Source organism: Condylura cristata, unplaced genomic scaffold (assembly GCF_000260355.1).
Source record: "Condylura cristata isolate star-nosed mole 26May11 unplaced genomic scaffold, ConCri1.0 scaffold00037, whole genome shotgun sequence".
Taxonomy (NCBI): Eukaryota; Metazoa; Chordata; class Mammalia; order Eulipotyphla; family Talpidae; genus Condylura; species Condylura cristata.
Genome location: NW_004567138.1, coordinates 9,757,927 through 9,781,746, shown reverse-complemented (window position 1 = coordinate 9,781,746; position 23,820 = coordinate 9,757,927). Strand labels below are relative to the sequence as shown.

At 40.2% G+C, this 23,820-nt stretch overlaps 2 protein-coding genes across 4 annotated transcripts in view; one reads left to right on the top strand and one right to left on the bottom strand.

The window, feature by feature from the left end:
* The first annotated feature begins 2,103 nt into the window (after positions 1-2,103).
* On the top strand, positions 2,104-12,363 carry LOC101636710 (chromosome unknown open reading frame, human C6orf62). Of its 3 annotated transcripts, none has more exons than XM_004693323.2 (6): positions 2,104-2,579; positions 3,761-3,914; positions 5,386-5,562; positions 6,781-6,903; positions 8,004-8,138; positions 10,995-12,363. In XM_004693323.2, the coding sequence occupies exons 2-6, from the start codon at positions 3,786-3,788 to the stop codon at positions 11,118-11,120; spliced, it is 690 nt and encodes a 229-aa protein (XP_004693380.1). In that variant the 5' UTR covers positions 2,104-2,579; positions 3,761-3,785; the 3' UTR covers positions 11,121-12,363. The 3 variants fall into 3 exon arrangements, with proteins under 3 accessions (XP_004693380.1, XP_012588404.1, XP_012588405.1); XM_012732950.1 differs by having other exon boundaries at positions 3,909-3,914; positions 10,995-12,346; XM_012732951.1 differs by lacking the exon at positions 3,761-3,914 and having other exon boundaries at positions 2,105-2,579; positions 10,995-12,346.
* Positions 12,364-14,554: 2,191 nt separating this feature from the next.
* Positions 14,555-23,820, bottom strand: part of ACOT13 (acyl-CoA thioesterase 13) — an 11,288-nt gene continuing 2,022 nt past the window's right edge. Inside the window, exons 2-3 of the mRNA XM_004693322.2 lie at positions 16,505-16,689; positions 14,555-14,708 (exon numbers count right to left, since the gene is read on the bottom strand). Of these exons, the coding sequence (XP_004693379.1) occupies positions 14,558-14,708; positions 16,505-16,689 (336 nt within the window). The 3' untranslated portion in view covers positions 14,555-14,557. The remainder of the gene's footprint in view (positions 14,709-16,504; positions 16,690-23,820) is intronic.

Below are 23,820 nucleotides of genomic sequence, written 5' to 3'. Positions count from 1 at the left end.
AGTTTTACCCTTGTAACTTGTCTGCAAGTTAATAAATTATGGGATATTTATTTCCGTAAAATAAACTATGGAAGCACAAGCAAAACGTTAACTTTATCTCCCGAGATTCGCAATACTTTATAAATGTTAGGAATCTGATCCTTCAGCTCTGGACGACTTATATTGAAAGTGGGTCCCGATTATTTTGGATGAGTGATAATTGTTACTTAAGATTTTGATTTTAAGTGAAAAGCAGTCACTGGAGACCCAATAAACTTGTTAATTTCATCAAAGAATTGCTCATAATGGATGGATGTGCTTTTGTCGAGAATTGACCTTTTCAGGCTACTAACTTATATAACTGCGTTTTTATGGATACCTTAGATCTCTGGAAAATGGGACTCAACTGTTAGTGCCAGGATGTATGATTCAGCAGCAAACGTCCTCCAGGACCCTCTTCGTATTTTGAGGCAGGCACTGACCAACACAAGCGACAGGACCTGATCTGAGGCACAGTGTCCTCACAGGGGCGGAAAAGAAACCCTGGGGCAGATTCCAGTTTTTTCTGTCACGGCAGCCCCGCAGAAAGGGCGACTTTGACCTTGTTCAGAGCTTAAAGATCGCCCTCCCGGGCTGCGCACGTGGCGAGATGGGGACAGAGCCACGCGGGACCAACGTGAGACACTTTCTGCTGCGCGCCGTTTCCATTCCAGGAACGGGAAATGAATTCTCAGCTGGTCGCTGCACAATACCACGGATACAGATCCGCGGGGTCAGGAGCACAACCAAAGTCGAAGGAAATGAGAACTTTCATTCTCCCCCATTCTTCTACACTCCTCCCCCACCTTCATCCGTCCTCCGCCCGCCTCTTCCGCCACCGCCCGCCACGCTCCGGGGATCTTTTCCTGCCGTGTCCACCGGACTCAAAGACTGAGGCGCCGCGAGGAGCGACTCGATCCGGGTGCTTTTGGGCGGCATAAAGGCGTGGTTTTATGACGACACGGGAGGGCGGGGCGAGCGCGCAACTCTGGAGACGGAGCCCTCCTGAGGGAGGGGGCGGGACAGAGTGTGGGTCGGCCCTTTCCACGCCCCTCGGGAACTCCATGCCGGACCAGAGGGGTGTAGCTATTCTCAAACTCCGCTTTGATGAGGGTATTATCAACTAGAAAAGCTCAGATTCAAAGGCTCAACCTCCTACTAGCTTATCTATCCTCTGTCCTCGTCTCTTCTTAGTTCTTCCCTTGCCAGTCAGGAGATCCTTCCCGCCTCCTGGTCTTGCACCCCCTTCATTCCTGCAGAGATGGTAGCGGCCCAGGGGGCGCGCAGCCGCAGAGGTCCGGGGCGGTGCCGGAGAGGGGCGGGTGACGCAGCGGCCGTCGCTGCCATTTTAAGTTGTTTGTTCTCGCTTCTCTTCTCAAACGCGACTCTGTCCCGGACCCGGGAGGCGCCCGAGGCCGCCGCCGCTTCCGCAGCCACCGTGGGGGGGAAACGAGGCAGTGCCACCGCGGACGCTCACCACCAGCTCGGCTTCTCCCCCCTCCGGGTCTCCTCGACTTCCTTTCCTGCGAGCCGGAACCCGATCGTGCGGGGAAGAAAAGACTCACGAGCAGATGCTTGAACTGAAATAACTTTACTTGGGGGGTTTACTTCGCTGACAGACCCTTTAGCGCAGGGCTCCCCTCCCTCTTCTCCCCTCCCCCTCTGCCGCCACTTCCAGTCCTATCCCCCTTCCCCTCTTTCTCCTCGTTTTTCCTCCTCTTTCTCGCCGTCGTCGCTGTCACCGCGTCCTTCCCTCCGCCGCCGCCGCCCGGGGCGCCGAGCCAGACTATGGGTCCCAGGTGGGGGCTGAGCGGCGGCAGCAGCGCGGGCGGCCCGGTCACAGTGCGCACTGCAGCGGGGATGGAGGGGCTCAGTTGGCTGGTGGTTTTCTCTTGACATGGCTCCTGCCCGTGCCGCGAGCTCCGCCGCCGCCGCCGCCTCCTCTTCCGCCGCCGCCGCCGCCACCGCTCCGCCCGCAGGCTGCGGCTAGAGGGCCCGAACCCCGCCCGAGAGTCGGTCCGTGAGTCCCGGTCTCCGAGGGGCTCAGTTGGCTGGTGGTTTTCTCTTGACATGGCTCCTGCCCGTGCCGCGAGCGCCGCCGCCGCCGCCGCCTCCTCTTCCGCCGCCGCCGCCGCCACCGCTCCGCCCGCAGGCTGCGGCTAGAGGGCCCGAACCCCGCCCGAGAGTCGGTCCGTGAGTCCCGGTCTCCGCGGGGACAGGGAGGGGAGTCCCCCAGCACCCACTCCCCGCCCCAGCTGCCTCGATTCCACCCCTTGCCCCCTTCGGGAAACAAACTAACGACCCCACCCTAAACAGTCCAAATTCGGGAAACATGGTCTGTTCGACGTGAGAGCTAGCTTAATCCGGAACCCGGGAACTTTCATTTTTCTTTGGGGGGGTGGGGTGGGCATACTTTCAAAAGTAATATTAACACAACTATTTTCTTTTCTTCCCACTGACCCTTCCTATTTACCCTCTCCCGCCTACTCTATCCGGGCGGGAATTGTTTCCACGATGAAATGAGTGAAAACCTGAGTGATCCTGTATCTCCGGTGGTGCGAGTGAGTCGCTGCCGCTGAAGGCAAAGGGTGGGGGTGGGACCTGGGGGGTGGAAGGCAGGTGGTCCCCGGGCACTGCCTGGGATTTGGGAGAACCCGCCACCTTTGCCTCAGCAATGCTCACGAGAAGATAAATTGCACTCCGCACGATCTTGAACGGGGGCAAATTCGCAGGGAAGGTTCCCTTGGGGAATGTAGGACTCCTTGCAGGGCTGGGGCTGCTGAGATCCCGGGCATTAATCAGGTCTAACCCCACAGCCGGAGTAATTACCGTATTAGATATACCCCCTTTTCCCTTGGCCATCATGATTCTCCTTGGCAGCAGCGTTAGCAGCCGCCTGAGGGTGAAAATGTGGGTGATGGGGAAGTTGGTAATGACTCCGCTGTTTTTTCTCATGGCTCCTTTGGGCAAAAGCTGCCCGCCCCCGGTATACACTGTAGTTGATTGCAGGGAAACCCTGTACCTCTCCCCTTCCTTCTCTACCGATTTTGCACTTTTCTCTTTGCTCACCACCACGTGTAATCAATAACAAGCACTGACAATACATAGCAATAGTGAAATCTGAAATAACTAAGAATTAATTAGGTACTACAGCCATGGATCTGGCTGGGTAAAATCCAATTGAATATTTCAGTTTCATTCACCTACCCTGTTTTTTGGTGTATTTTTGTTTTTTTGGGAGGGGGGGGTTGGTGATTTTTTTCTTTTTGATATTTGGTAAACGAGGATCACACCTCCCCCACCCTCTTCCTTTTTATAATCCAGCCTCCAAAAAGAGGGGGGAAAATCCGGATGGATTTTGAGGATTGGACTGGTGTCAACTGTGTTTTATTGCACACCTAAATCCAGATAATAGGCTTTTCATTTTCCCCCGGAGTCTTATTTTGGAAGTTAAACCAAATGTGTTTTCCAAAAAGTTAGTTCAAGTATTTTCTCCTCTTTCTTTCCTTCTCTTCCTTTTCCCTATCCAACCCCAAAGTTATTGTCCAAACATGACTGGACAGCAGCTTTTGTTTCTTGACCCTGTAATATGACAGTCTGCTAATATTGCCAGAAGGTGCAGTTTTTGGGTTACAGTCGTGATTTTAGCTATTCAATCATATTAGCAGGAAAAAAATGACTTGTTTCTGTTGTACTTGAGTCTTAAGAAAAAGTGCCCATAGTTTAGTGACAATTTCCAAAGGCTTTAGTACCACCTGTATTTCAAAATGGGGGACCCAAACTCCCGGAAGAAACAAGCTCTGAACAGACTACGTGCTCAGCTTAGAAAGAAAAAAGAATCTCTAGCTGACCAGTTTGACTTCAAGATGTATATTGCCTTTGTATTCAAGGAGAAGGTAATTTAAAGTTCTTAATGTGAATTAGCACAAGCGATTTTTGTAAGTGTATTATTTGTTAAATAATTGAATATTAGGTTAAATAGTGGTTGAAAAAGCGTGCATTCAGTTCCTTGTGAATTCTCCATACCTAGCAGTTGTAGGATAACTGGAAAGCTTGAGTACTAATTGGTTTGGAAGTAGGCTTTTCCTTTAGTTGACATGGAGTGGTCAGGTTGTAGGATTTTTCATCTGTTTTACAATGAATTTCATTTATCCCAATAATGGGAGAACCATATTAAATTTAAAGATTATGTAAAGTATAAGTAGAATGTTTTAAAAGTGTTTAGTCAGAATCAAAATGTTTACATGCTAAAGTCTGTCTTTCATTTAATGGTGTGGGTACCTTTTACTTACAGTGTCTAGTAAACAACACTTATTTAACAAATCCTGTAATGCTTAATTTGTGTTCAGAAGAACCCAAAGAAGAAGTTTACATTTGTTGTTGGTCTTAATGAGAATTAATCCCACAGCTGAATACAGCAAATAAAAAGCTGTGAATAGTCAAGGAGAGGGATAACTTTTGTAATTTAAAATAATGGACAGTTCTTAATCTGAAATGAGATTAGATTTGATAGAAGGAAATACTGCTTTCATTTTTGCATGTAAATTGTGAGCTAATCTCACATGAAAGGTGTAATCTAGTGTGGCACTTAATTTTGAGAATTATCCATGTTTATTAGCCCACTCTTAAGAAAGCATTTAACTGCAGGAGTATAACATTATAAAGTGATTTCAAAAGTAGTTTTTGGGTAAATGATTGTTCTAAGATTGGCAGTACCAAGGCTTTACTGTTTTTGTTTGTTTTTCATTAATAAGTTTAGAATTGATTATTCTGACTTTGGTAGACAGTATTGCATAGGCTTGTGAGAAATATATTATTTCAAGATAAAAGTGAGACGACCTTTGTGATTAGTCTAAAAGGTGCCTCAGATTTTACTATTTAATTCTTAACGCCTGTGAAAACCTGTTTTTATTTTATGACGTGATGTTCATAGGATGTCCAGGCACTTGTCTTGTATAGTTAATGAATTTTAGAACCTAAATTGATGATGAGCATTTGGTCTTAAACAATTTGAAATTTCAGTTTGGTTGATAAATTTGTTTTCAAGTATTGACATAGTTACATAAAAATACCAGAAGGAATAACAGAAATTAGTCTTTTTAAGGAAGTACTTGTTATGGATACCATAATGGTATAAAGCTGTGCAGTTAATATTCTAATAATAGCCTATTTTTATGTGGCTTGGGGAAGAACACAAAGATTGATCTTATAGTTTGTGCTTTTAGTACAAAGATTATACATCAGTTGATACTATTGCTGAGTTAGAATTAAGTTACATGACCGTAATATGAATATGTAATATGAACTGAACCAGGTGTTAAAAAAAGACTTGATACCAGACACTGAAACACTGTTTTTTCCTTCTAGAAGAAAAAATCAGCACTTTTTGAAGTGTCTGAGGTTATACCAGTCATGACAAATAATTACGAAGAGAATATCCTGAAAGGTGTGCGAGATTCCAGCTATTCCTTGGAAAGTTCGTTAGAGCTTTTACAGAAGGATGTGGTACAGCTCCATGCTCCTCGATACCAGTCTATGAGAAGGGTGAGTTCTGTTTGTAAGTTCGTATTTTATGAGTAAATCTTGCATGACCCACCTTTACTTCCTTTGGGTAGTTAACTGTGGTCATGAATCTTAAAAAGTTGACTTCATATAAAACATACGGATCACTTTGTTGACTGTGGTGTGCGTTATTGCTGAAGATAATATTTTATAAAGTAGAAGGTGGTATTGCCACCAGCGTTTTCTAAACTTCTGTGGCTCATTGGAAGTTACTTGCCATACTGGAAGGAGACCCCTATAATTAAGAGGGGTAGGGAAAGGCTCTTGACAGTTGTGTACTAGAAGAGGGTGATTGGCTTTTGAGAATGAATATGCTGGTCTATGATCATAAGAGGAACAACAGGGGAAAAACAGTTTTCTTTTATTTAAACATTTACTTATGCATACAGAACTGAGGTACAGACCAGAGGTGCAGGGCATTGAGAGGATTCATCAGAGACAGCAGGGGGCAGAACAGGCAGATGGACAAAGTACACTGCTGAGGAAGGCAGTGGATGAGATAGGAGAGGTCTGCTGTGCCATGTGGATCGCCTCTGGGGCCAGGGATCGAACTCACACTGAAGCGGCTGTGGCCAGCTTGCAGTGCTGCCTCCCAACACATTGTGTCACCAGGAAGGACCGAAAAAAGTAGTTTTCTAAAAACATAAAACAAAAATAGCATCTCAGTAGTAGTAAGGTAGTGATTCATATTAGAAGTTTTGAGGCACCTTTGTATTGGTTCTGATTTTGAAGAGCGGAAATAAAAGTGCAAGGCTTACTTAAAAAAAAAATCAGAGCATTATTTGGAGTTTTCATGAACCATATACTGACGACAAATTTGGGTCTTGGTGGGAGGAACATTGGGCTGAGAACAATGTGGACTCAGCAAGATAAAAATTAGAAGTTGTCACGAGCTATTTACTTTGTGTACAGTCCTACATAAAAGGTGACGACCTTTTAAGATAGGAAGTGATGTAGTGGATGACAGTATGTAGCTTATGGCTAAGAGGACAGGCGAGGGTCAGGAAGCCTGATGGCTCCTGGCATGTGACAGCAGATTGTAACTGAAAAGTGGTTCCCAGAATGAGCAGAGCCTGCGGGGCAGGTCATCTGCTGGTGCTAGTAATCATTTATTGATGCTTCTGTATTCAACCGGTAGAAATATTGCTTATTAGAGCTTTGGCTCTTTGAAAATAATTTTATTTTTTTGTCACTTTCTAGGATGTAATTGGCTGTACTCAGGAGATGGATTTCATTCTTTGGCCTCGGAATGATATTGAAAAAATTGTCTGTCTCCTGTTTTCTAGGTGGAAGGAATCTGATGAACCTTTTAGGCCTGTTCAGGTATTCTAAAATAAGTTAAAAGCACTCCAAAAGTTGACAATAATAGGGTCTAATTTAAATTTTCTGGGATTGTGCTTTCTTACAAGATTTTTATTAATTCCTCCAGGCTTTAAATATTATGAGGCAAAGCAGAAAGCATTTGGATCATAGAATCTCTTGAGAATAGGGTGGTTCTAACTCTGGCCAGTGTGTCTATCAGGTTAAGAATAAATCTAGTAGAGGTTCTTAAATGACCTTTCTTGACATCCTGGCCAACTCTTGTCATTTGTTGTACTTGCCCCTTTCTAGTGTTAGGGCACTTAACCCCATGTGTTGGTGATCCTCCTAACTTATAGTAGTTATATGTCAAGTATAAAGTAAAACTAGGTTGATTTACTAACATGTTAGTTAAGGTTATTCTTGGTTAGGTATAACTTACTACTTTTTTACATATAGATGTATATTTCATAATTCTCTGCAACCATCATACTTATATAAAAATGACCTTTAAAAACTGAAGTGTATTAATAGGTTCATTTTAAGTTGTTTATGAATTATGAAAATTATCACTGCATTATCCATTACTGTGCAGTACGGTGCTGTTGTGTGTGATAAACAAGTTGGTGTCCTCACTGTGCCCTATCTTAATGTGACAGCTCAAGTAAGTGAGCATTCCTATTTCTAAGATACATTAGTCCCCAATAAGTTGTAAAGATATTCTGAAGTATCACTGTTGTATAAAGATATTCTAAAGTATCATTGTTGTTTTTTAATGGATATTACCTAAATCAGTGTACTGAAGAATATAAGTAAAATGAATGGCAGGAAGACAGGAGTGGAAATGGCATTTCTGTAGTGATCATTGTGGATCTAATACTGCAACTGTCAGGTTATTCTCCAGAAGCACCATTCAGGGGTCTTAAGAGTGGTAACCACTAGCCACCTAAGACTACAAAACATTTATAAAATGGTGGGTGTTACTGAAGGGATTGAATTTTAAATTGTACTGAGTTGATTTAAATTTAAGTAGCTATTATTGGTTATATTAGACAGTGCAATAGATACTGCAGTGGACGTTTGACATTTTGTAATTAATATAAATCTTTGTATTTCTTAATTAGGCCAAATTTGAGTTTCATCACGGTGACTATGAAAAACAGTTTCTGCATGTACTGAGCCGCAAGGATAAGACTGGAATTGTTGTCAACAATCCTAACCAGTCAGTGTTTCTCTTTATTGACAGACAGCACTTGCAGGTAAACATTTTTAAATTTTTGAAACCCACCAATTTTTTTTCTTTAAATATGGTTATTTTAAAAGTTTGTTTGCAAACTCTTTTCTATGTAATTAAGTTTTGTCTCTGCAACACTTTTTTTTTTTAAAAAAAGATTTATGTATGCATACAAAAACTGGGGTATAGGCCAGAGGTGCCAAGGGTAAGAGGATTCACCAGAGACAGAACAGTCACATTGATAAAGTACACTGCTAAGGGGAGCAGTGGGAAAGACTGGAGGGGTCTGCTTGCCATGTGGGTCAGCTCCCTGGCTGGGGATCATATTCAGGCTGCTCCTCGTGATAGCTTGATAGTGCTAAGATTTTAACCCCTATGCCAACAGGGAGGTCTTTCAAAGTTATTTTTTAAAAAGTAGAGACAGGTAATCCTGGGCTTCACCCCGAACAGTTATTCTTAAACTTTGTTACATATTAGAACTAAGTAGGATGCCTCAGTCATCTCTAGTTTGATCACTGCCTTAGAGCTTTTCTACATAAAGTATGAACAGTGAACCAAATTCACCTGAGAACATCTTAAATATGTGGAATCTTAGTCCTACTTAATCAGAGTGCATTTTGAACATAATTTGGGTGATTCATAACAATATGTTGAGCATTGACCTAGACCTTCTAAGTCAACACCTATAGAAAGGCATGAAGCACATCGGTATTTAAAAGATCCAGATGTTTTCAAATAAACACCTCCAATCTTTTTTTTTAAAGATTTATTTATTTGTACATACAGAACTGGGGTACAGGCCAGAGGCTCAGGGGTGGTGAGAGGCTTCACCAGAGACAGAGTGGGGAACAGAACAGGCAGATCGATGAAGTACACTGCTGAGGGGAGCAGTGGGCGGGTCAGGAGAGGTCTGCCACACCATGTGGTCTCCTCCGGGGTAGGCGGGAATTGAACTCATGCGGAAGTGGCTTTAGCTTTTCAGTGCAGTGCTTTAACCCGCTGTGCCACCAGGGAGGGCCAACACCTCCAATCTTAAGTAGCAGTTCGGGTATTCCAAATTTTTACTTTGTGAAACTTTCTTTTTCTCATCAACCCGAGTATCATCATATAGTATTTATAATCGTTTGTTATTATTAAAAGTAACCGCAGTCAGACTTATAATTTGTTCCAATAAATAATTTCTACTAAGTGTCAGGTACTGTATAGCACCAAAAAGCAGAAATATTCTTGCCCTCATGGATTCACATTCCATTGTGAATTACCATTTGTAAATAAAATAGTTAATAAATGCAGGGGAGGGGGCAGGATGTGATACTACAAATTACTGAAATGAATTCTAGATGGTATCACCAGAGAAGGTCTCACTGAGATGATCTAAGAAAAGATTGAATAGTAATGATAATTGCATTATAGACATGTTGCATTGTAGAACATGTTTATTTTTTGTGAGTCTTATGTCCAAGGTACTAACAAGTACAAATAAGACTCACTGCTACCTGTACAAACTGATAGATTGGGAAGATTTTACTTTCTATCTTCTAAGAAGTTAAGTGATTACGGTATGGGTACAAGTATAAAAGGACTTGGCATTATAGTAGAAAGTTCTTTTCACTGGTGCCATTTGAAAAGCCAGGTAATTTAGGGCTTCTTGTTTTTATTTTCCATTGTAACTTCGCCCTCCTGGTAAACTTTTTAAAATTGACGTTTCTTTTTTAATTACCTGTATAATGGACTTTAATATATTTATTGAGGAAATGCTATATAATGGTATTAATTTATATTTGAAGTCACAGATTTTTACTTTTACGAAAGTTGATTTATATACAAGTGTAGACTTAATTTTCATATGAATACTCTGAGATCAGTAATACTATACAGAAATGACTGATTTACTTTCTATCTTCTAAGAAGTGATTACGGTATGGGTACAAGTATAAAAGGACTTGGCATTATAGTAAAAAGTTCTTTTCACTGGTGCCATTTGAAAAGCCAGGTAATTTAGAGCTTCTTGTTTTTACTTTACATAGTAACAAAGAGGAGTTACTTTGCTAAATAAGTAATTCATATATGCAGTGTTGCCAGATAGTTTCTACGTTTAATGAAGTGAATACCTTAATTCTTTAAATGAGAAGAAAATGTTATGCTCCTAAGCTAAATTTGGGTTGTAGTTAAAGTGACCAGTGGTTTAGTTTCTTTGCATGTCCTGAGAATCCTGAAGTCCTGGGCAGTGTGGGATGGCTGGTCACCCTAGTTCTGTTCCTGGAGTCTGGATTTTAATACTAGATGCAGCCACTGTGCTGTCTCGAACAATTACTCTGAGTATGTTTTCTGTTAATGGAATAAATGATAGTCATAGGGGTGATATAAAAAGAAAAATGTGTGTGTACATAAGCTCATTTACATATGAGTTGCTCTAGGCATGGCAAAGGCGGTTTTTGTTTTTGTCTTTCATAGAGATGCTATTTTGAAGAGAAGGTGATGAATGGTGAAAGTTTGGGATCAGATTATTCCCATTATAAGCAAAGGTTATTTGTGAAAACATGAACCATGTTTGCCATAAGGTGTGAAAATAGTAACTACTTCTTGAAAAAAGTAGCTTGATTTGGTTATACTTTGACTTTTACATTTTTACTCTGCATGAATTCTTTAAGCATATTTAGTTTATCACCATGCCACTGTTTTCCTGTATTTTGTATGGAGGTTCTATCTTCTTAAATACAGACTAAGGTCCTTGTAGGTGAGGACCACAATTTGTTTACTTATTTTATGAGCTTTATTACTGTGTCCATAAGTGGGTTCAGTGTAAGATTAAATTATGGGAGATTGATTTCTTGTGGTAATGATCCATTACATTAAAGTCTTAATTTTTTTTCCCTTTTAGACTCCAAAAAACAAAGCTACAATCTTCAAGTTATGCAGCATCTGCCTTTACCTGCCGCAGGAACAGCTTACCCACTGGGCAGTTGGCACCATAGAGGATCACCTCCATCCTTACATGCCAGAATAGAGTACTGACCAGCAAAATGGACAAGATCAGAGTGCAGCAGCAGTGTTCTTATTGTTTTCTTACCACTTTCTTTCAGAGTTTAAAGAAAATGGACTCATGCACAGAACACTATGCATTTTGAAACTTACTCATCCTGGATTTTTTTTTTTTTTTTAATCATTTGTATCTCAGAACTTAAAAAAATCTGATGTCTTCTGCACGGACTGTGTGAAAGAAGATGCTTTGCATATTTGCTGCACTGCATCAGCATCTTAACTAAAAATGTGAAATGAAAGGACTGTTGTACACTGAAATGCTTAATGTATCTTAAAGCACAAGGTGACATTCGTTTTTGATGATCTTTCCATTTGTGCTGGTTTTTCCTCTGACATCTGTCATCAGTATTTAGAGGGTAAGAAATAAATGTAACAGGCATAAATAACATTTTAAAAACTTAATAGCTTTGCTATATCACCGTTGATCCAGAACACTGTCACATTCTAATGACCATATGTGGTTGTTAAAAAAAAAAAAGAATGAAAATACAACCACGGGAAAGAAATCTTAAATGAAAAAAGCATCTCATTGTGGGCATACTTGCCTCATTTTACTGGGCCATGTTTGTTTCCTGGTACTCACATGTATTTTATTTCCTAGATCTCTTTCCCCAAGTTGCTGTTATAAAAGTATTCTGCTGAGTGGACAGTTACCCACGTTAAGGCAGATCTGGAGTCTGAAGTAGCTAAAGCAGCTATAAAACTGAGAAATACATTCATAGCTGCAGAAACCATAATAGGTAGAGGACTTTCCTTTTTTGTTTTTGTTTTGCTTTGTTTTTTGGTTTTAAAGAGAAGAGATTTTTATTACAAAGAAATTCCAGTGAATTGTGTGGAAATACTGGTTTCTATACCATCCTAAAGAAAATCTTAGGGTTTTCTGGAATAGAAAAAAGTTATTACAAGTTGGGGATCTTAAATTGTAAAAACCACCGTTGAGTGTCAAAGGTCTAAAAGCAGAACTCATTTGTGCAATGAACATAAGGAAAGACTACTGTATAGTTTTTTTTTTTTTTCTTTTAAATGAAGAAAAGCTTTGCTTAAGGGTTGCATACTTTTATTCGAGTAAATCTGAATGATCCTACTCCTTTGGAGTAAACCTTAGTGCTTACCAGTTTCCAATTGTATTTAGCTTCTGGTTGGAATTTGAAAAAAATGAAAACCTAAATAAAATAGGTGAAAGTTCCCTGACTATTCAGGTGAATACACAAGACTTTGAAGCAGTCAATTTTTTTTTTACTACAGTGGGAAGGTACTACTGATGACTTAAGGGGTTACCTTATAGTCCATGGCACAGTAAATTAGATGGGGGAAAATGGCAGTCGGGTTTGTAATTTCAACAAAAGTAGGAATCAAGGGACATTTCACCTTGTTACAAAAAAAAATGTACGCTTAAAATGCTGTCATGTGTTTTCTGATCAGTGGGAAGTTATAGTCTATTTGAAATAAGTTTATTAGGTCAGGTATGGTTTAGATCTGGTCTTCCCTAATTCGTCTCACGTGTAGGGAGGACTTAAAATCCTGCTGGCTGGCTGGCTCCAGAGCCCAATTTCTTAACTTTATATATTGAATTATACTTGTTATGTTTTACATTTGTAATTTAGAATAAATTTGGAAAAGTAATGTAGAAAGCTTTACAACCTTTACCCACATTCAGTCTTGTAACATTTTATCAGTTTTTTTCTGTCTACATACATGCATATGTATTTTCTGAACCATTTTGAGAGTTTGGTGCATGTACTGCACCGACATCCTGATTTCTTACCTTTACACTTTGGCATATGTGCCGGTACAAAGATCTACATAACCACAGTAGCTCTCAAACTCAGGAAAGTTGACATGGGTATACTTAAACCTGTCACGCATACTTTTTTTTTTTTAACTGTCATCACTTTTTTTTTTTTTAAAAGATTTATTTATTCATACAGAACTAGGATACAGGCCAGAGATGCAGGGACAGAGGATTCACCAGAGACAGCCGGGAGCAGAACAGGTAGATTGACAAAGTACTCTGCTGAGGGGAGCACAGGGGTGTCAGAAGAGGTCTGCCACGCCATGTGGGTCACCTGGTGGTGGTGGTGGGGGGGGTTTCTAGCTCATGCTGAAGTGGCCTTAGCTTCTTAGTGCTGTGCTTCAATCTGCTGTGCCACCAGGGAGGGACCCATACTCATTTTAATTGTCTTAATGTCCTTGAATGGTGTCTTTACCCCCTTCTGTACAGCATCAATGCATTTAGTTGTATCTCTAATCTGAAACATTTCTTGAACCTTGACTGGCCTTGACATTTTCTATTTGATGATTCTTCATGGTTAGATTTGGGTTATGTATTCCTTGCCAGTGTTAGTGTCAGTAACCACATCCCCTCAGTATCACAAGCACTATGTCAGTTTGCTTGTGTTGGTAGTAACTTTGATTGGTTGTGGTATCCTGCTTCTGCATTGTGGTTACTATTTTCCCCCTTGCAATTAAGAAGCACTCTTTACGGGAACACAATCAGAACACATTGTTAGCAATCTTTACTTGTGACCATTATAAAAGATAATTTTTCATATTTATCCCTGTACATGTACCAGCCTTCTGTTAACAATGAAGAGCACTACTATCCCTGCCACTTGCCTAAGTGGCATAGACTCGGTTATTCCACTCTATAGCTGTACTCATTTTCTTGAGCACTTCCTTTCAGGCACATATTAAGTACATCTTGAAACTTCCCCATCTTAATCTACATCCCTGGAATCTGCTATTTCTCTAAGAAGCCTAGGCTTCTTTTAGTGGGAAACAATTAGGTTCAAGATCTGGGTCACCATTGTGTTCCCTGCCACTATGAAGTCTTGCTGCCCTTGAAGCAGATCACCCAACTCTTTCTACAAAGAAGGATCACCAACCATTAACTGTAGACTTTAAGTTGCTTTCTAAGGCTCCCCAACTCAGTAAGACATTTGAGAAGTGGACTAAATTTATGAACATGGATTTTTTTCACTACTGCAAACTGGAAGATTGAAAGTCTGCCAGTCTCGTTATTCCTTCAATTAGAAAAGGAGCCAAATAGTATGCTTTTCTTCTGCTCTTAATATAAAATATGCAGACTAATTTAGAGAAAAGCAGTACACCATTTATTTCCTGTTTCACTAAGCTGTTTCAGGTTACGTGATCCTATCATATTTTCCTAATATGGGCCCTAGGTCATCTTGTTTTTAAGGTCCATAGTCCTGTGTTAAAGAAAAAGCAATGGAAAAAATGGCTCATTAGAATCAAGAAAACCCTAAAAAATAATAAATATAAACCAAGAATTTATCATTCTTAATACTAAACTTTAATTTGTTCTGAAAACCGCTTGTTAAAATCAAATTTACACCCGATATGCACTGCTGGGTATCTTTCGATCACTCTGTTCTCTCAGCTTCAAAGGTGTTTTGTGTGTCTGCCTTGGGCTACTAATTTTCCTGTGGCCTTGTTGGTCAGATCCACAGAGGCAAATCCAAGTCTTTTTCCTTGCTTCAGAACTTGTGCTGTAATCACCACTACTTCTCCTATGTTAGCAGGTGACATGTACCTGGAAAAGAGGCAAATTTAAATACAGTTAAGAGCAGATTTCCTTAAAGGGAATGTGTATTTCTCATAAATACCTTACATTACTTATTTTTACTCCTAAAGAAAGGTTTTAGGAAGATCAGTAAGCTTTCGGTTCTATCAATTTTTTTAAACATTTATTTATTCATACACAAACTGGGGTGTAGGTCAGAAGTGAGGGGGAGATGGGAGGACATACCAGAGGCAGAGTGGGGAGCAGAACAGGCATATCTACTGAAATACACTGCTGAAGGGAGCTATAGGGGAGAAGAGTGGTCTGTGCCATGTGGGTCAGCTTCCTGGCCGGGGATCAAACTTGTGCTGCAGTGGTTGGCCATAGCTTGAGAGCATTGTCTTTAACCCCTGTGCCACCAGGCCCTGTTCTATCAAATTTAAATGATTGGTACTGAGCAAATTCTCCTTCACCTTTTCCCTCACTGTACAAGTTTCTCAAGAGCCATAAGAACTATAAGGAGTTAATATGAGGTTCTTAGACTCCTGGCAATGAGCTGCATGTACATTTTTTTTTTATTAATTAGCCATCTTTTTTTTTTTTAAATAATAGTTTATTTCTACATCATTTTGTCCCTTTTTCCATCTCAGTTGCAATCCCCATGGGCTTCCCATCACCAAATCACCCCACCTGTGTGCCATTACCATAGTCTAGTGCACTTCCCTCTCCCCACTGTTTTTGATCCCATTCTCCCCATTCCACCCCTGTAAAATGTCTCTGGTATATAGTTGTTCATTATTATTACTATTTTCTCACCTGGGCCTTTTGTATGTACATATTTTTTAAGGATACAGTTCCTATCCACCTGTAATCCAGCATGTTACTTTTGAAACACCTAGCAAATCTTTGAAACTGTCCAGTTTTTGTTCAAGTGAATGAATTTTTGAAGCTTAGACAGCCCTTGATGATGGCCATGCAGCACATACTTTGAAAGGTCAAAACTATGATTTACTAAAAATTCTTTGGCTTTTAAAACAGCAGTATCTTATGCAATGCTGGGTTTGAAGATGGCTCTTCTTTTAATAGATGCTCTTTCGGTAAAACGTCAATTGATCTTACACATAGAATAAGATAAGGCCTGCTGAATATGCTCACCAGTACTAGAAGCAAAACCTTTTTAATTTCACAAGTATTTGCATCTGCTTGCTGTTCCCTTGCTTTAAGTTATTCTCTAGTAAGAATGGGCCTGAATGTTTTCCTATTAGCTGACATTTCTTCCCTAACATTATCACATAATGTTGACTTTTATACTCTGGTCTTTGCCTGTCTCCCCAACAAAAATCATTTCTTCTCTTGCTTAGGTGAAAAGAACAGTCTTGAAATGAAATCCCTGGGTCCTTCCCTCAAATGAACAGGGCTAGCGATAGTACTAGTTAACTGGAACTTTATTCAGGTTTTCCTCTTGCATTCAGTACAACCCCCATAAAACATATGCACAAGTGGTATTTTTCAGGACCATGGGAAAGAGTAACTGAGTGTGATGATTTCCACCTCCAACCCCTCCCCACAATGTACAATTAGAAGCTCTCTTTAATGTTTGAATCATTCCCTCTTTACTACTGGTACATAGTGTACCAGTAGATTCAAACTGGCACCCAGAATGTACCTAGATTCTAAAGGCCATGGAGTACTTTAGGGCAAATCTATAGCTGCACATAAAGATGATCAGCAAATGGCACCCTATGCTTTATGTTAAAATATGTATAGTCTCCCTGGTTTGAAATGAGCTATTAAAAAGTTACTGGGGGTGCAATTTGGATACATACGTTATGTTCATATCCACACTAACTCCAGGTGCTCCCCTTTCTGTGCATAGCAGAGCCAGTGTTGATATGTTATCCACCAAGGTGGCTGTCAGGCCTCCATGGAGTGTGCCTAACTTATTGGCATGCTCCTCTTCTACTTTCAATTCACAAATCACTTTCCCAGGATCAGCAGAGACAACAGTCACCTAAGTGAAAAAACAAAAAGGAATTTTGGAGATTCTGTGGTATTAGAAAAGTTCAAATAGTCCAACAAAAACTATCATTGGATTAAGTAACTCATCCCAAGAAAGCTGAATCAGAAAGTCTCTTGATTCACCCATCTGTTTTTGGTAGAAATGAATCCTTACACAAATTTTTACTAAAGAAAAAGTAAATATTTGCAGAAAATTGTCATTTTTGTTAATCTCCACTCCTTTCTACTTGGGCTTTTCAACCTTAAGTACAGCAACCTGGAATGGCTCCTTAGAAATTGTGTGCCAACAGAATCAGTTAGTCCTGTGATTTGTTAACATATTATAGGTTTAATTTGAATGTTTTAGTTTTGGTGCAGAGTAATTTTTTAAATGCCTCATAATGAATGGCGTAAAATATTCTTTAAAAGACTGGGAGAAAGTAATTGAATGAATTACTAGACTAGGAAGCTTATAGCTTATATAAAACTCCAGAAGAGTTAAACTGCTGTTAAGGTCTTATCTCATTAATATTTATGAAAGAATTACACGAAAGATAAAATGTTGACTTTAGTGTTAAAAGAAGATAAAAAAGCAATAGAAAGGTGTTTCCTATACACAATTTAAGTGTGGGTCTGCTAATCCTAGGTGGCTTATCCAGCCTCCATTCTAAGAGCCCAACATTATGAGGCACTTTTCACATCAATTAAGAGCATAAAGCTGATCACCCTGGGAAGGGTATGCATCATGAGGTATGACCGGGAACGCCCTGGGGGCCATTGACTGACATATAAGGAAGGACCCCAGGAGCTGATCAGTGGAATGCCTTATTGATAAGACTGAAATCCTGACCGGAAGAGTCAGAGCTGTTCTACATACCAAACTATCAGCAGATGCACAGTTCCACCTTTTGCCTAGCTTCTTCTAATTCTCCCTTTCTTTTTCACTTCCTCACATGATTAATGCTGTATGATTAGTCTACCAACAAAAAGGTCAGGATCTTGCTCTTCGTCAGCATCCTGCATTATGTAGCCTGTGTCCACAACTCCCGTTTCTTTGTCATTGTGGCGTTGCCCGATGCAACATTTGAGTAATTCTTATAGCTTAATATTTAGAAGTTGGAGCTGAGCTCTGAATGGACTGTTTTGTAACTACTAGCACCAATTCTCACCATCATGGGAGGCGTTCAGGCAGAAAATGGATGAATGTTGGCTGTGTCTGCCACATCTGGGGTGTAGGAAAGTCTAAAGCCTTGAAGGATTGGTTACATTCTAGATAACTACCATTTATCTAGAATTTTCATATGTGTGGCATTTTCATAAGCCAGGCACTGTGTCAAACACTTTACTATATAAGAATGGGATAACTTCCATTTTTAGGTAACTTCAATTCATTTTGCATTCATTTCCAAGGTCACCTAGGACATGACAGAACTGGTTTTTAAATACAGATCTGTCTACTTTCAAGTCTCCCAAGTTGCTAATATAGACTTCTACTGGCAAGACATTTTGGATTTCCACAAACCACAACTGTTGTAGATGTGCTGTTGTTTATGCCCTGGAATGCCCTGAAAAGACACAAGCACACAAACACCCTAACAAGCATACAAACGACCCTAAGTACTATCCTATCATGCTTTGCTCAACAGGTTAATGAAAGGAAAAATAAAAGAACAAGATCAAATTTATTTATACAGTAAGTGATTTAGTTTCTAGAGATCCTGATAAACTAATCACAGGATCAAGGTGTAAACTCACCTCCTTCAGACAGGTGAGTATACCAAGCTTTGGAAACCTAAGATAGATGAGATCGAATCCCTGCTGCTCTTAAGGCATTGACTGTCTAAAGGGAGGGAATGTACTCTACCACACAAAGGGGATTACTGCAGATGGTAAGTGACTCGACCTTCCAGACTCAACAGTCCAAATGACCCAGCAGTCATTTGGGAGATGCTCTGGAAGACTTGGCAAGACATTTCTTTGTTGTTATCGTCCACTGGCTTAATTCTTTTATATTACTTTGGGAGACAAAGTTAGGCTACCTAATGTAAGAATATCCAACTTTAAAAGGTATGTTTTCAGGGAAGAGAAGTTGGGAAGGTTTCTAGAAAGGTGCCAAGGAAGCTAGGCAATTCAGGAAAAAGAATCAAAAATGTACATCTCATAGACAACAAATAGTTTTTAAGCACAGTTTAGCAGAGGTCAGTTGTTAGAGTTCCACTTGATTATCTAATTGTGGCTGGGGTAAAAAAAAGCTAAAACAAACATCAACTGAATTTTCTACTAGAGAATACAATTCTCAATTTTTCTTCTTCCCCAAGTTGAAAGGCCAAAGAACATACTAATGTACAAGAGTGAATAAAAACGGAATAGAATTTTGTAAAGTCTTGAATGGAGCGGAAATGTTTTAGTTGTTGTCAATTCTTATCTCCCAAAGTAATAAAAAGAATTAAGCCAATGGACGATAACAAGAACCAATAGCAGTGAAAAAGACGGTCCCTAGTAGGATGCTCTGTCCAGAACCCAGAATTCTCCTCCTCAGCCTTGATGTTTCGGGTCATTCTGGAGTTTTAAAACTCACCACCATCACGGTGATGGCTGCTGACTGCGTGCAGCTCTCCACCTGCCTGTGCTAACAGGTAAAGAAATGTCTGTCTCTGGTTCAGGTGCCTTACTGGAGAGGCCTACTGTGTGGCACATGATGTGAGAAAATGTATAAGAACCTGAGTCAACCAAGAAAGGAGATTGAGTACAAAAACATCAAAGCACAAAGAATGGACAATACCAGTGGATGAGAATTTGTTTCTTTGCGAAAGAGGCGGTTTCCAAATGATAAGCCCTGATGATGGACGTTGCTGATTTCACATTTGACTGAATGGCAGATGCCACGGTGTGTCTCAGAACAATGTACCTTCGTGTAAACAGGAAAGGAGGTGAAGAGTGAAAAGACAGGGGTGGAAATTATGTTAAGGGCCATGAAAGGGCTTCGGCTATAAAGGTACTGTGGTTCAACGCTGGTGCTGTATCCATCCATCAGGGAGAGTGATACAAGTCCAGACCAATTTTCAGAGAGTGGAACAGGAGCCTCTCTGGTGGTGAGGGGTTAAGACTCAGCACTATTAAGCTATCAGCAGCCACAGTAGCATGAGTTCGATCCGTAACTCGGTCTTACACCCCAGTCTTGTACGCATATATAAATAAAAATAAATCTTAAAAAAGACAGGGCCCTCCCTGGTGGTGCAATGAGTTGGGAGTGCTGCACTGCGAAGCTAAGCCAAGCTGTGGCCACTTCAGTGTGGAGTTTGATCCCTTCCCCGGAGGTGATCCAAAGGGGCAGCAGACCTCCCAGGTCTCCCCGCTGCTCCCCTCAGGAATGTACTTTGTCAATCTGCCGGTTCTGCTCCCCACTGTGTCTCTGGTGAATCCTCTAGCTGCCCCTGCATCTCTGGCCTGTTCCCATTTCTGTATTCATAAATAAATAAAGTTTTAAAAAGAAAATGATATAAAAGGTCTTCTCAGAACAAAAAGTCTACTACGAAAAACTGCCACTAACCCTGGAAACATGAATGGATCCTCTCATATCTTCACTACCTAGTCCATCAGCAAATGCTGTCAGCTCTGTCTTCAAACAAATCCAGAGTTGTAATCACTTCCTTGCCCTATCCACCTACTCAATCATCTCTCCAAATGTTGCAACTGACTCCCAACTTAACTCTACTGCCACCTCTGTCCACCTTACAGCTACGCTCACTTTTAGCAACAAGAATGCATCTTTTAAAGTACAAGTCAACTCATGTCACTCTTCTGTTTAAAATCCCTGAACGGGGCTTTATTTCACTCAAATAAAAGCCAAAAAGTCTAACAGGGATCTATTGAGCCATACACAGTGTATCATCTCCTTCAGCTTGCTAGCTTCCTGTTCTGTCACAATATCTCCTCAAGATTCTTCCCCAAATGCCCTAAGTTTCAGGGTAAGTCCCTTACCCTGTTCACTAGGACACACTTCCCCTCTGAGTCTTTTTACTGAAATGTCACTATTTCAGTGATACCTTCCCAGATGCCATTTTTTTAAACTAAACTTTCAAAAAGAACTCCACAGGAACACTTTTTTAAAAAGATTTATTTATTTATGCATACAAGAATTGGGTTTTTTGGTTGTCTTTTTGTTAAAGATTTATTTATGCATACAAGAGCTGGAGTGCAGGCCAGAGGTACAGGTGGGTGAGAGGTTTCAACAGAGATAGAGTAGGGAGCAGGACAGGCAGATCTACTGAAATACACTGCTGATGGGAGCAGTGGGTGAGACAGGAGAGGTCTCTGTGACATGTGGGTCAGCCCCCTGGCCGGGAATCAAGCTCTCGCCGCAGTGGTTGCAGACAGCTCTACAGTGCTGTGGCTTAACTGGCTATACTATGAGGGAGGCCCCAGGAACACATATTTTAAGGGGAAAATATTACATTTAACACACTGTATGTTTTACTACACTAAAATTCACTACACTACACTAAAATTTTAAGTTCTATGGATTTCTGTCAGTTTTGTTCACTGTTATATCCCCAGCTCTTAGGATGGTGCTGGTACATAACAGGCACTAAAATGTTTTGTGAGTGAGTAGATACATTCGACCTGAAGGTCAGCTAATGTTTTTTATAACAATATGCCCAACAGTTAGCACTGCAGCAACTGATAATCTATAGGGATAATCTTAACCAGCTCCTCTTTGGATGGTTTTGTACCAGGCACCTTCCAGTGGCACTAAAAAAATGTTCACTGGACATCTACTATGTACCTGTTCACAAAAAGCTCACAGTGTAGAGAGGCAAGACAGGAAAGTCAGCACATAGTTTCAAGAAGGTACAGAGAGTCCAAAAGCAAAAATTGGGCAAGGCTCAGGAGTGGATCAAAAGAAGGCAGTTGGAGATGCCAATAAAAACCTTTCAAGGACAGTGGGTACCACCTGAAAAGGACTTTGAGGGGTAAGAATAAAAATGGGGTTCAAGAGCAGAGCATGCTGTCCTAGTCCTCAGGCAGTATAACCATCAGGAAAGGTGATAAGGGCAAAAATAACAAAGCTAGTACATGAGTGACCAGAGGCAAAACAAAGACCTTGGGAAAAGCAAAAAGGATTTTAATTAAATAATCCTTTAAGACTTAACCAGCTGAAATAACATGCCACTCTTATTTATGGGGGTGCTGGTGGTGATGAGAGAAGTGCCAAAAAAGGAATATAAGCAATCACTGTGTTTTTCCCAAAGGATGGTAAAAGGCAGATTTCTTGAAACACTCTGGGATGCCTATCAAGGTAGGTATGACGGGCCTCTCTCCACATTTATGACACTGGAAAGATTTCGTTCACCTACAGGTTCTCTGTTGCCTTGTCCTGGAAACAGGGCGACAGGGAAGGAGCGTCCTCATCCCTATACTCATGATTTCATCTGTATTTATTCACATCTCCAGTTCTCCTTGCAGGGGAACAAGCATACACTTGTGTAAAACTTTTGCAAGGGATACATGGCTTGAAAAATAGCACCTGAAAATAAAATAAGTCCCAGAAAGAGATCGTAAGGAAAATTAGTTCAATCAGGCTATGTTTCACCTTCCAAGAAACAGACAACCTGTAATGTTCTGTTTTCTACCTTTTGGACAGTAGGAAACAACTGTAGTAAACAGTATATTTCATTGCAGAATAAATGTAAGTGCATTCATTTCCTTTGAAATTGGTCATCTAAAATAAGTAAATAAAAACAAAAAAAGAAATTGGTCACCCATTCGCCACTGTTAAAATCAACAATTTTCTAAAATACTTAGTGTTTGTTCTGGACTGATATAAAATCTCTTTCCCTTACAATACTAGAATTCTTGAGTTCATTAGTTCACTAAATATATCTCAACTCTTCAAATCCTATCTAAATTGCCATCTTACTTCCAGATATGAGATTGTTAATTACAAAAATGAAACAGTACAGACATGTAATTTCCAACCTACAACACCTTCAGGGTACTATACCATTCAATATCATTCTCTAGCCTTATCAAACATGTATGATATACACAGGTTTTTTTTTTTCTATTAGGTTTTATAAAATTACAAAAAATGGGGGCATATTATATTTATTATTTTGCAACTTTAATTTTTCTCCTCCCTCTATATCACAGCCATACTCTTGTATATAACAACCCTGCATTTAAAAATGAGCTTTTCTTGCCTTGAGAAGTCTCTGGCTTTATATATTTAACTTGAGAGGCAGCTATTTAACAAAACAATTTGTCAAAGTCCAGTAAGGTAATAAAACACAGTAGTTATTTTAATTGAGACTAGTGAATTATTAATTGGAAAGTTAGAGAAAAATGACATTCTGTTTCATGCCAAAAACACATGGAGGTCTTATAATTTGAACAACTCAACAGTTCAGTGCAAAGCATGGTTTCTATTTAGAAGAAAAGTGAGTTAGAATTTATTTAGTTTTGACGTAGGACAAAGGGAGTGAATAACAGGATGTCCTACATCAAGGCTTTTCAGCATTAACTCCTTTTAACTTTTGGCCTGAACAATTTTGTTGTGGATCCTGCAAGATATTTGACAGAAATCAAGTCTCTACACATTAGATGCCAGTAGCATCCTTACTGCTCCACTCCAGTTTGGATCAAAATCGTCTCCAGACACTGCTAACTAGTTCATAGAGAGCAAAATCACCCCCCAATTGGTCTAAGTAATATTATCTTAAAATTTACAGTAAAAGACCATGACTAGATTCATCAGTCACCATGCATAAACATATACTTTAGCCCAAGCAACTCTGCCCACAAAGAACATAACCACAAAACATAGTTCAGATAATATTAAGAGGATCCACTATGGTACTGAACTGTACATACCAGGCCACTAGCCACATATTAGAATTGAGCACTGGAAACATGATTTGAATTGAGGTGTACTGTAAATGTAAAATTCACACCTATTTCAAAAATTAAGTATGAAAAAATTAATGCTTTTTTGCATTGATTACATCTTAAAGCAGTATTTTGGATAAACTTTTTCTTAAAATGTGTCATTAAAATAAATTTCACCATGGCCCTCCCTGGTGGTGCAGCGGGTTAAAGCACAGCACTGAGAATCCAAAGCCGCTTCCGCATGAGTTCGATTCCC

Bases quoted from the DNA above. Each gene is read 5' to 3' on its own strand.
- LOC101636710 (XM_004693323.2), top strand. From the start codon at position 3,786: ATGGGGGACCCAAACTCCCGGAAGAAACAAGCTCTGAACAGACTACGT. The intron at 3,915-5,385 runs GTAATTTAAAGT...TTTTCCTTCTAG, and splicing joins CCTTTGTATTCAAGGAGAAG to AAGAAAAAATCAGCACTTTT. The intron at 5,563-6,780 runs GTGAGTTCTGTT...GTCACTTTCTAG, and splicing joins GATACCAGTCTATGAGAAGG to GATGTAATTGGCTGTACTCA.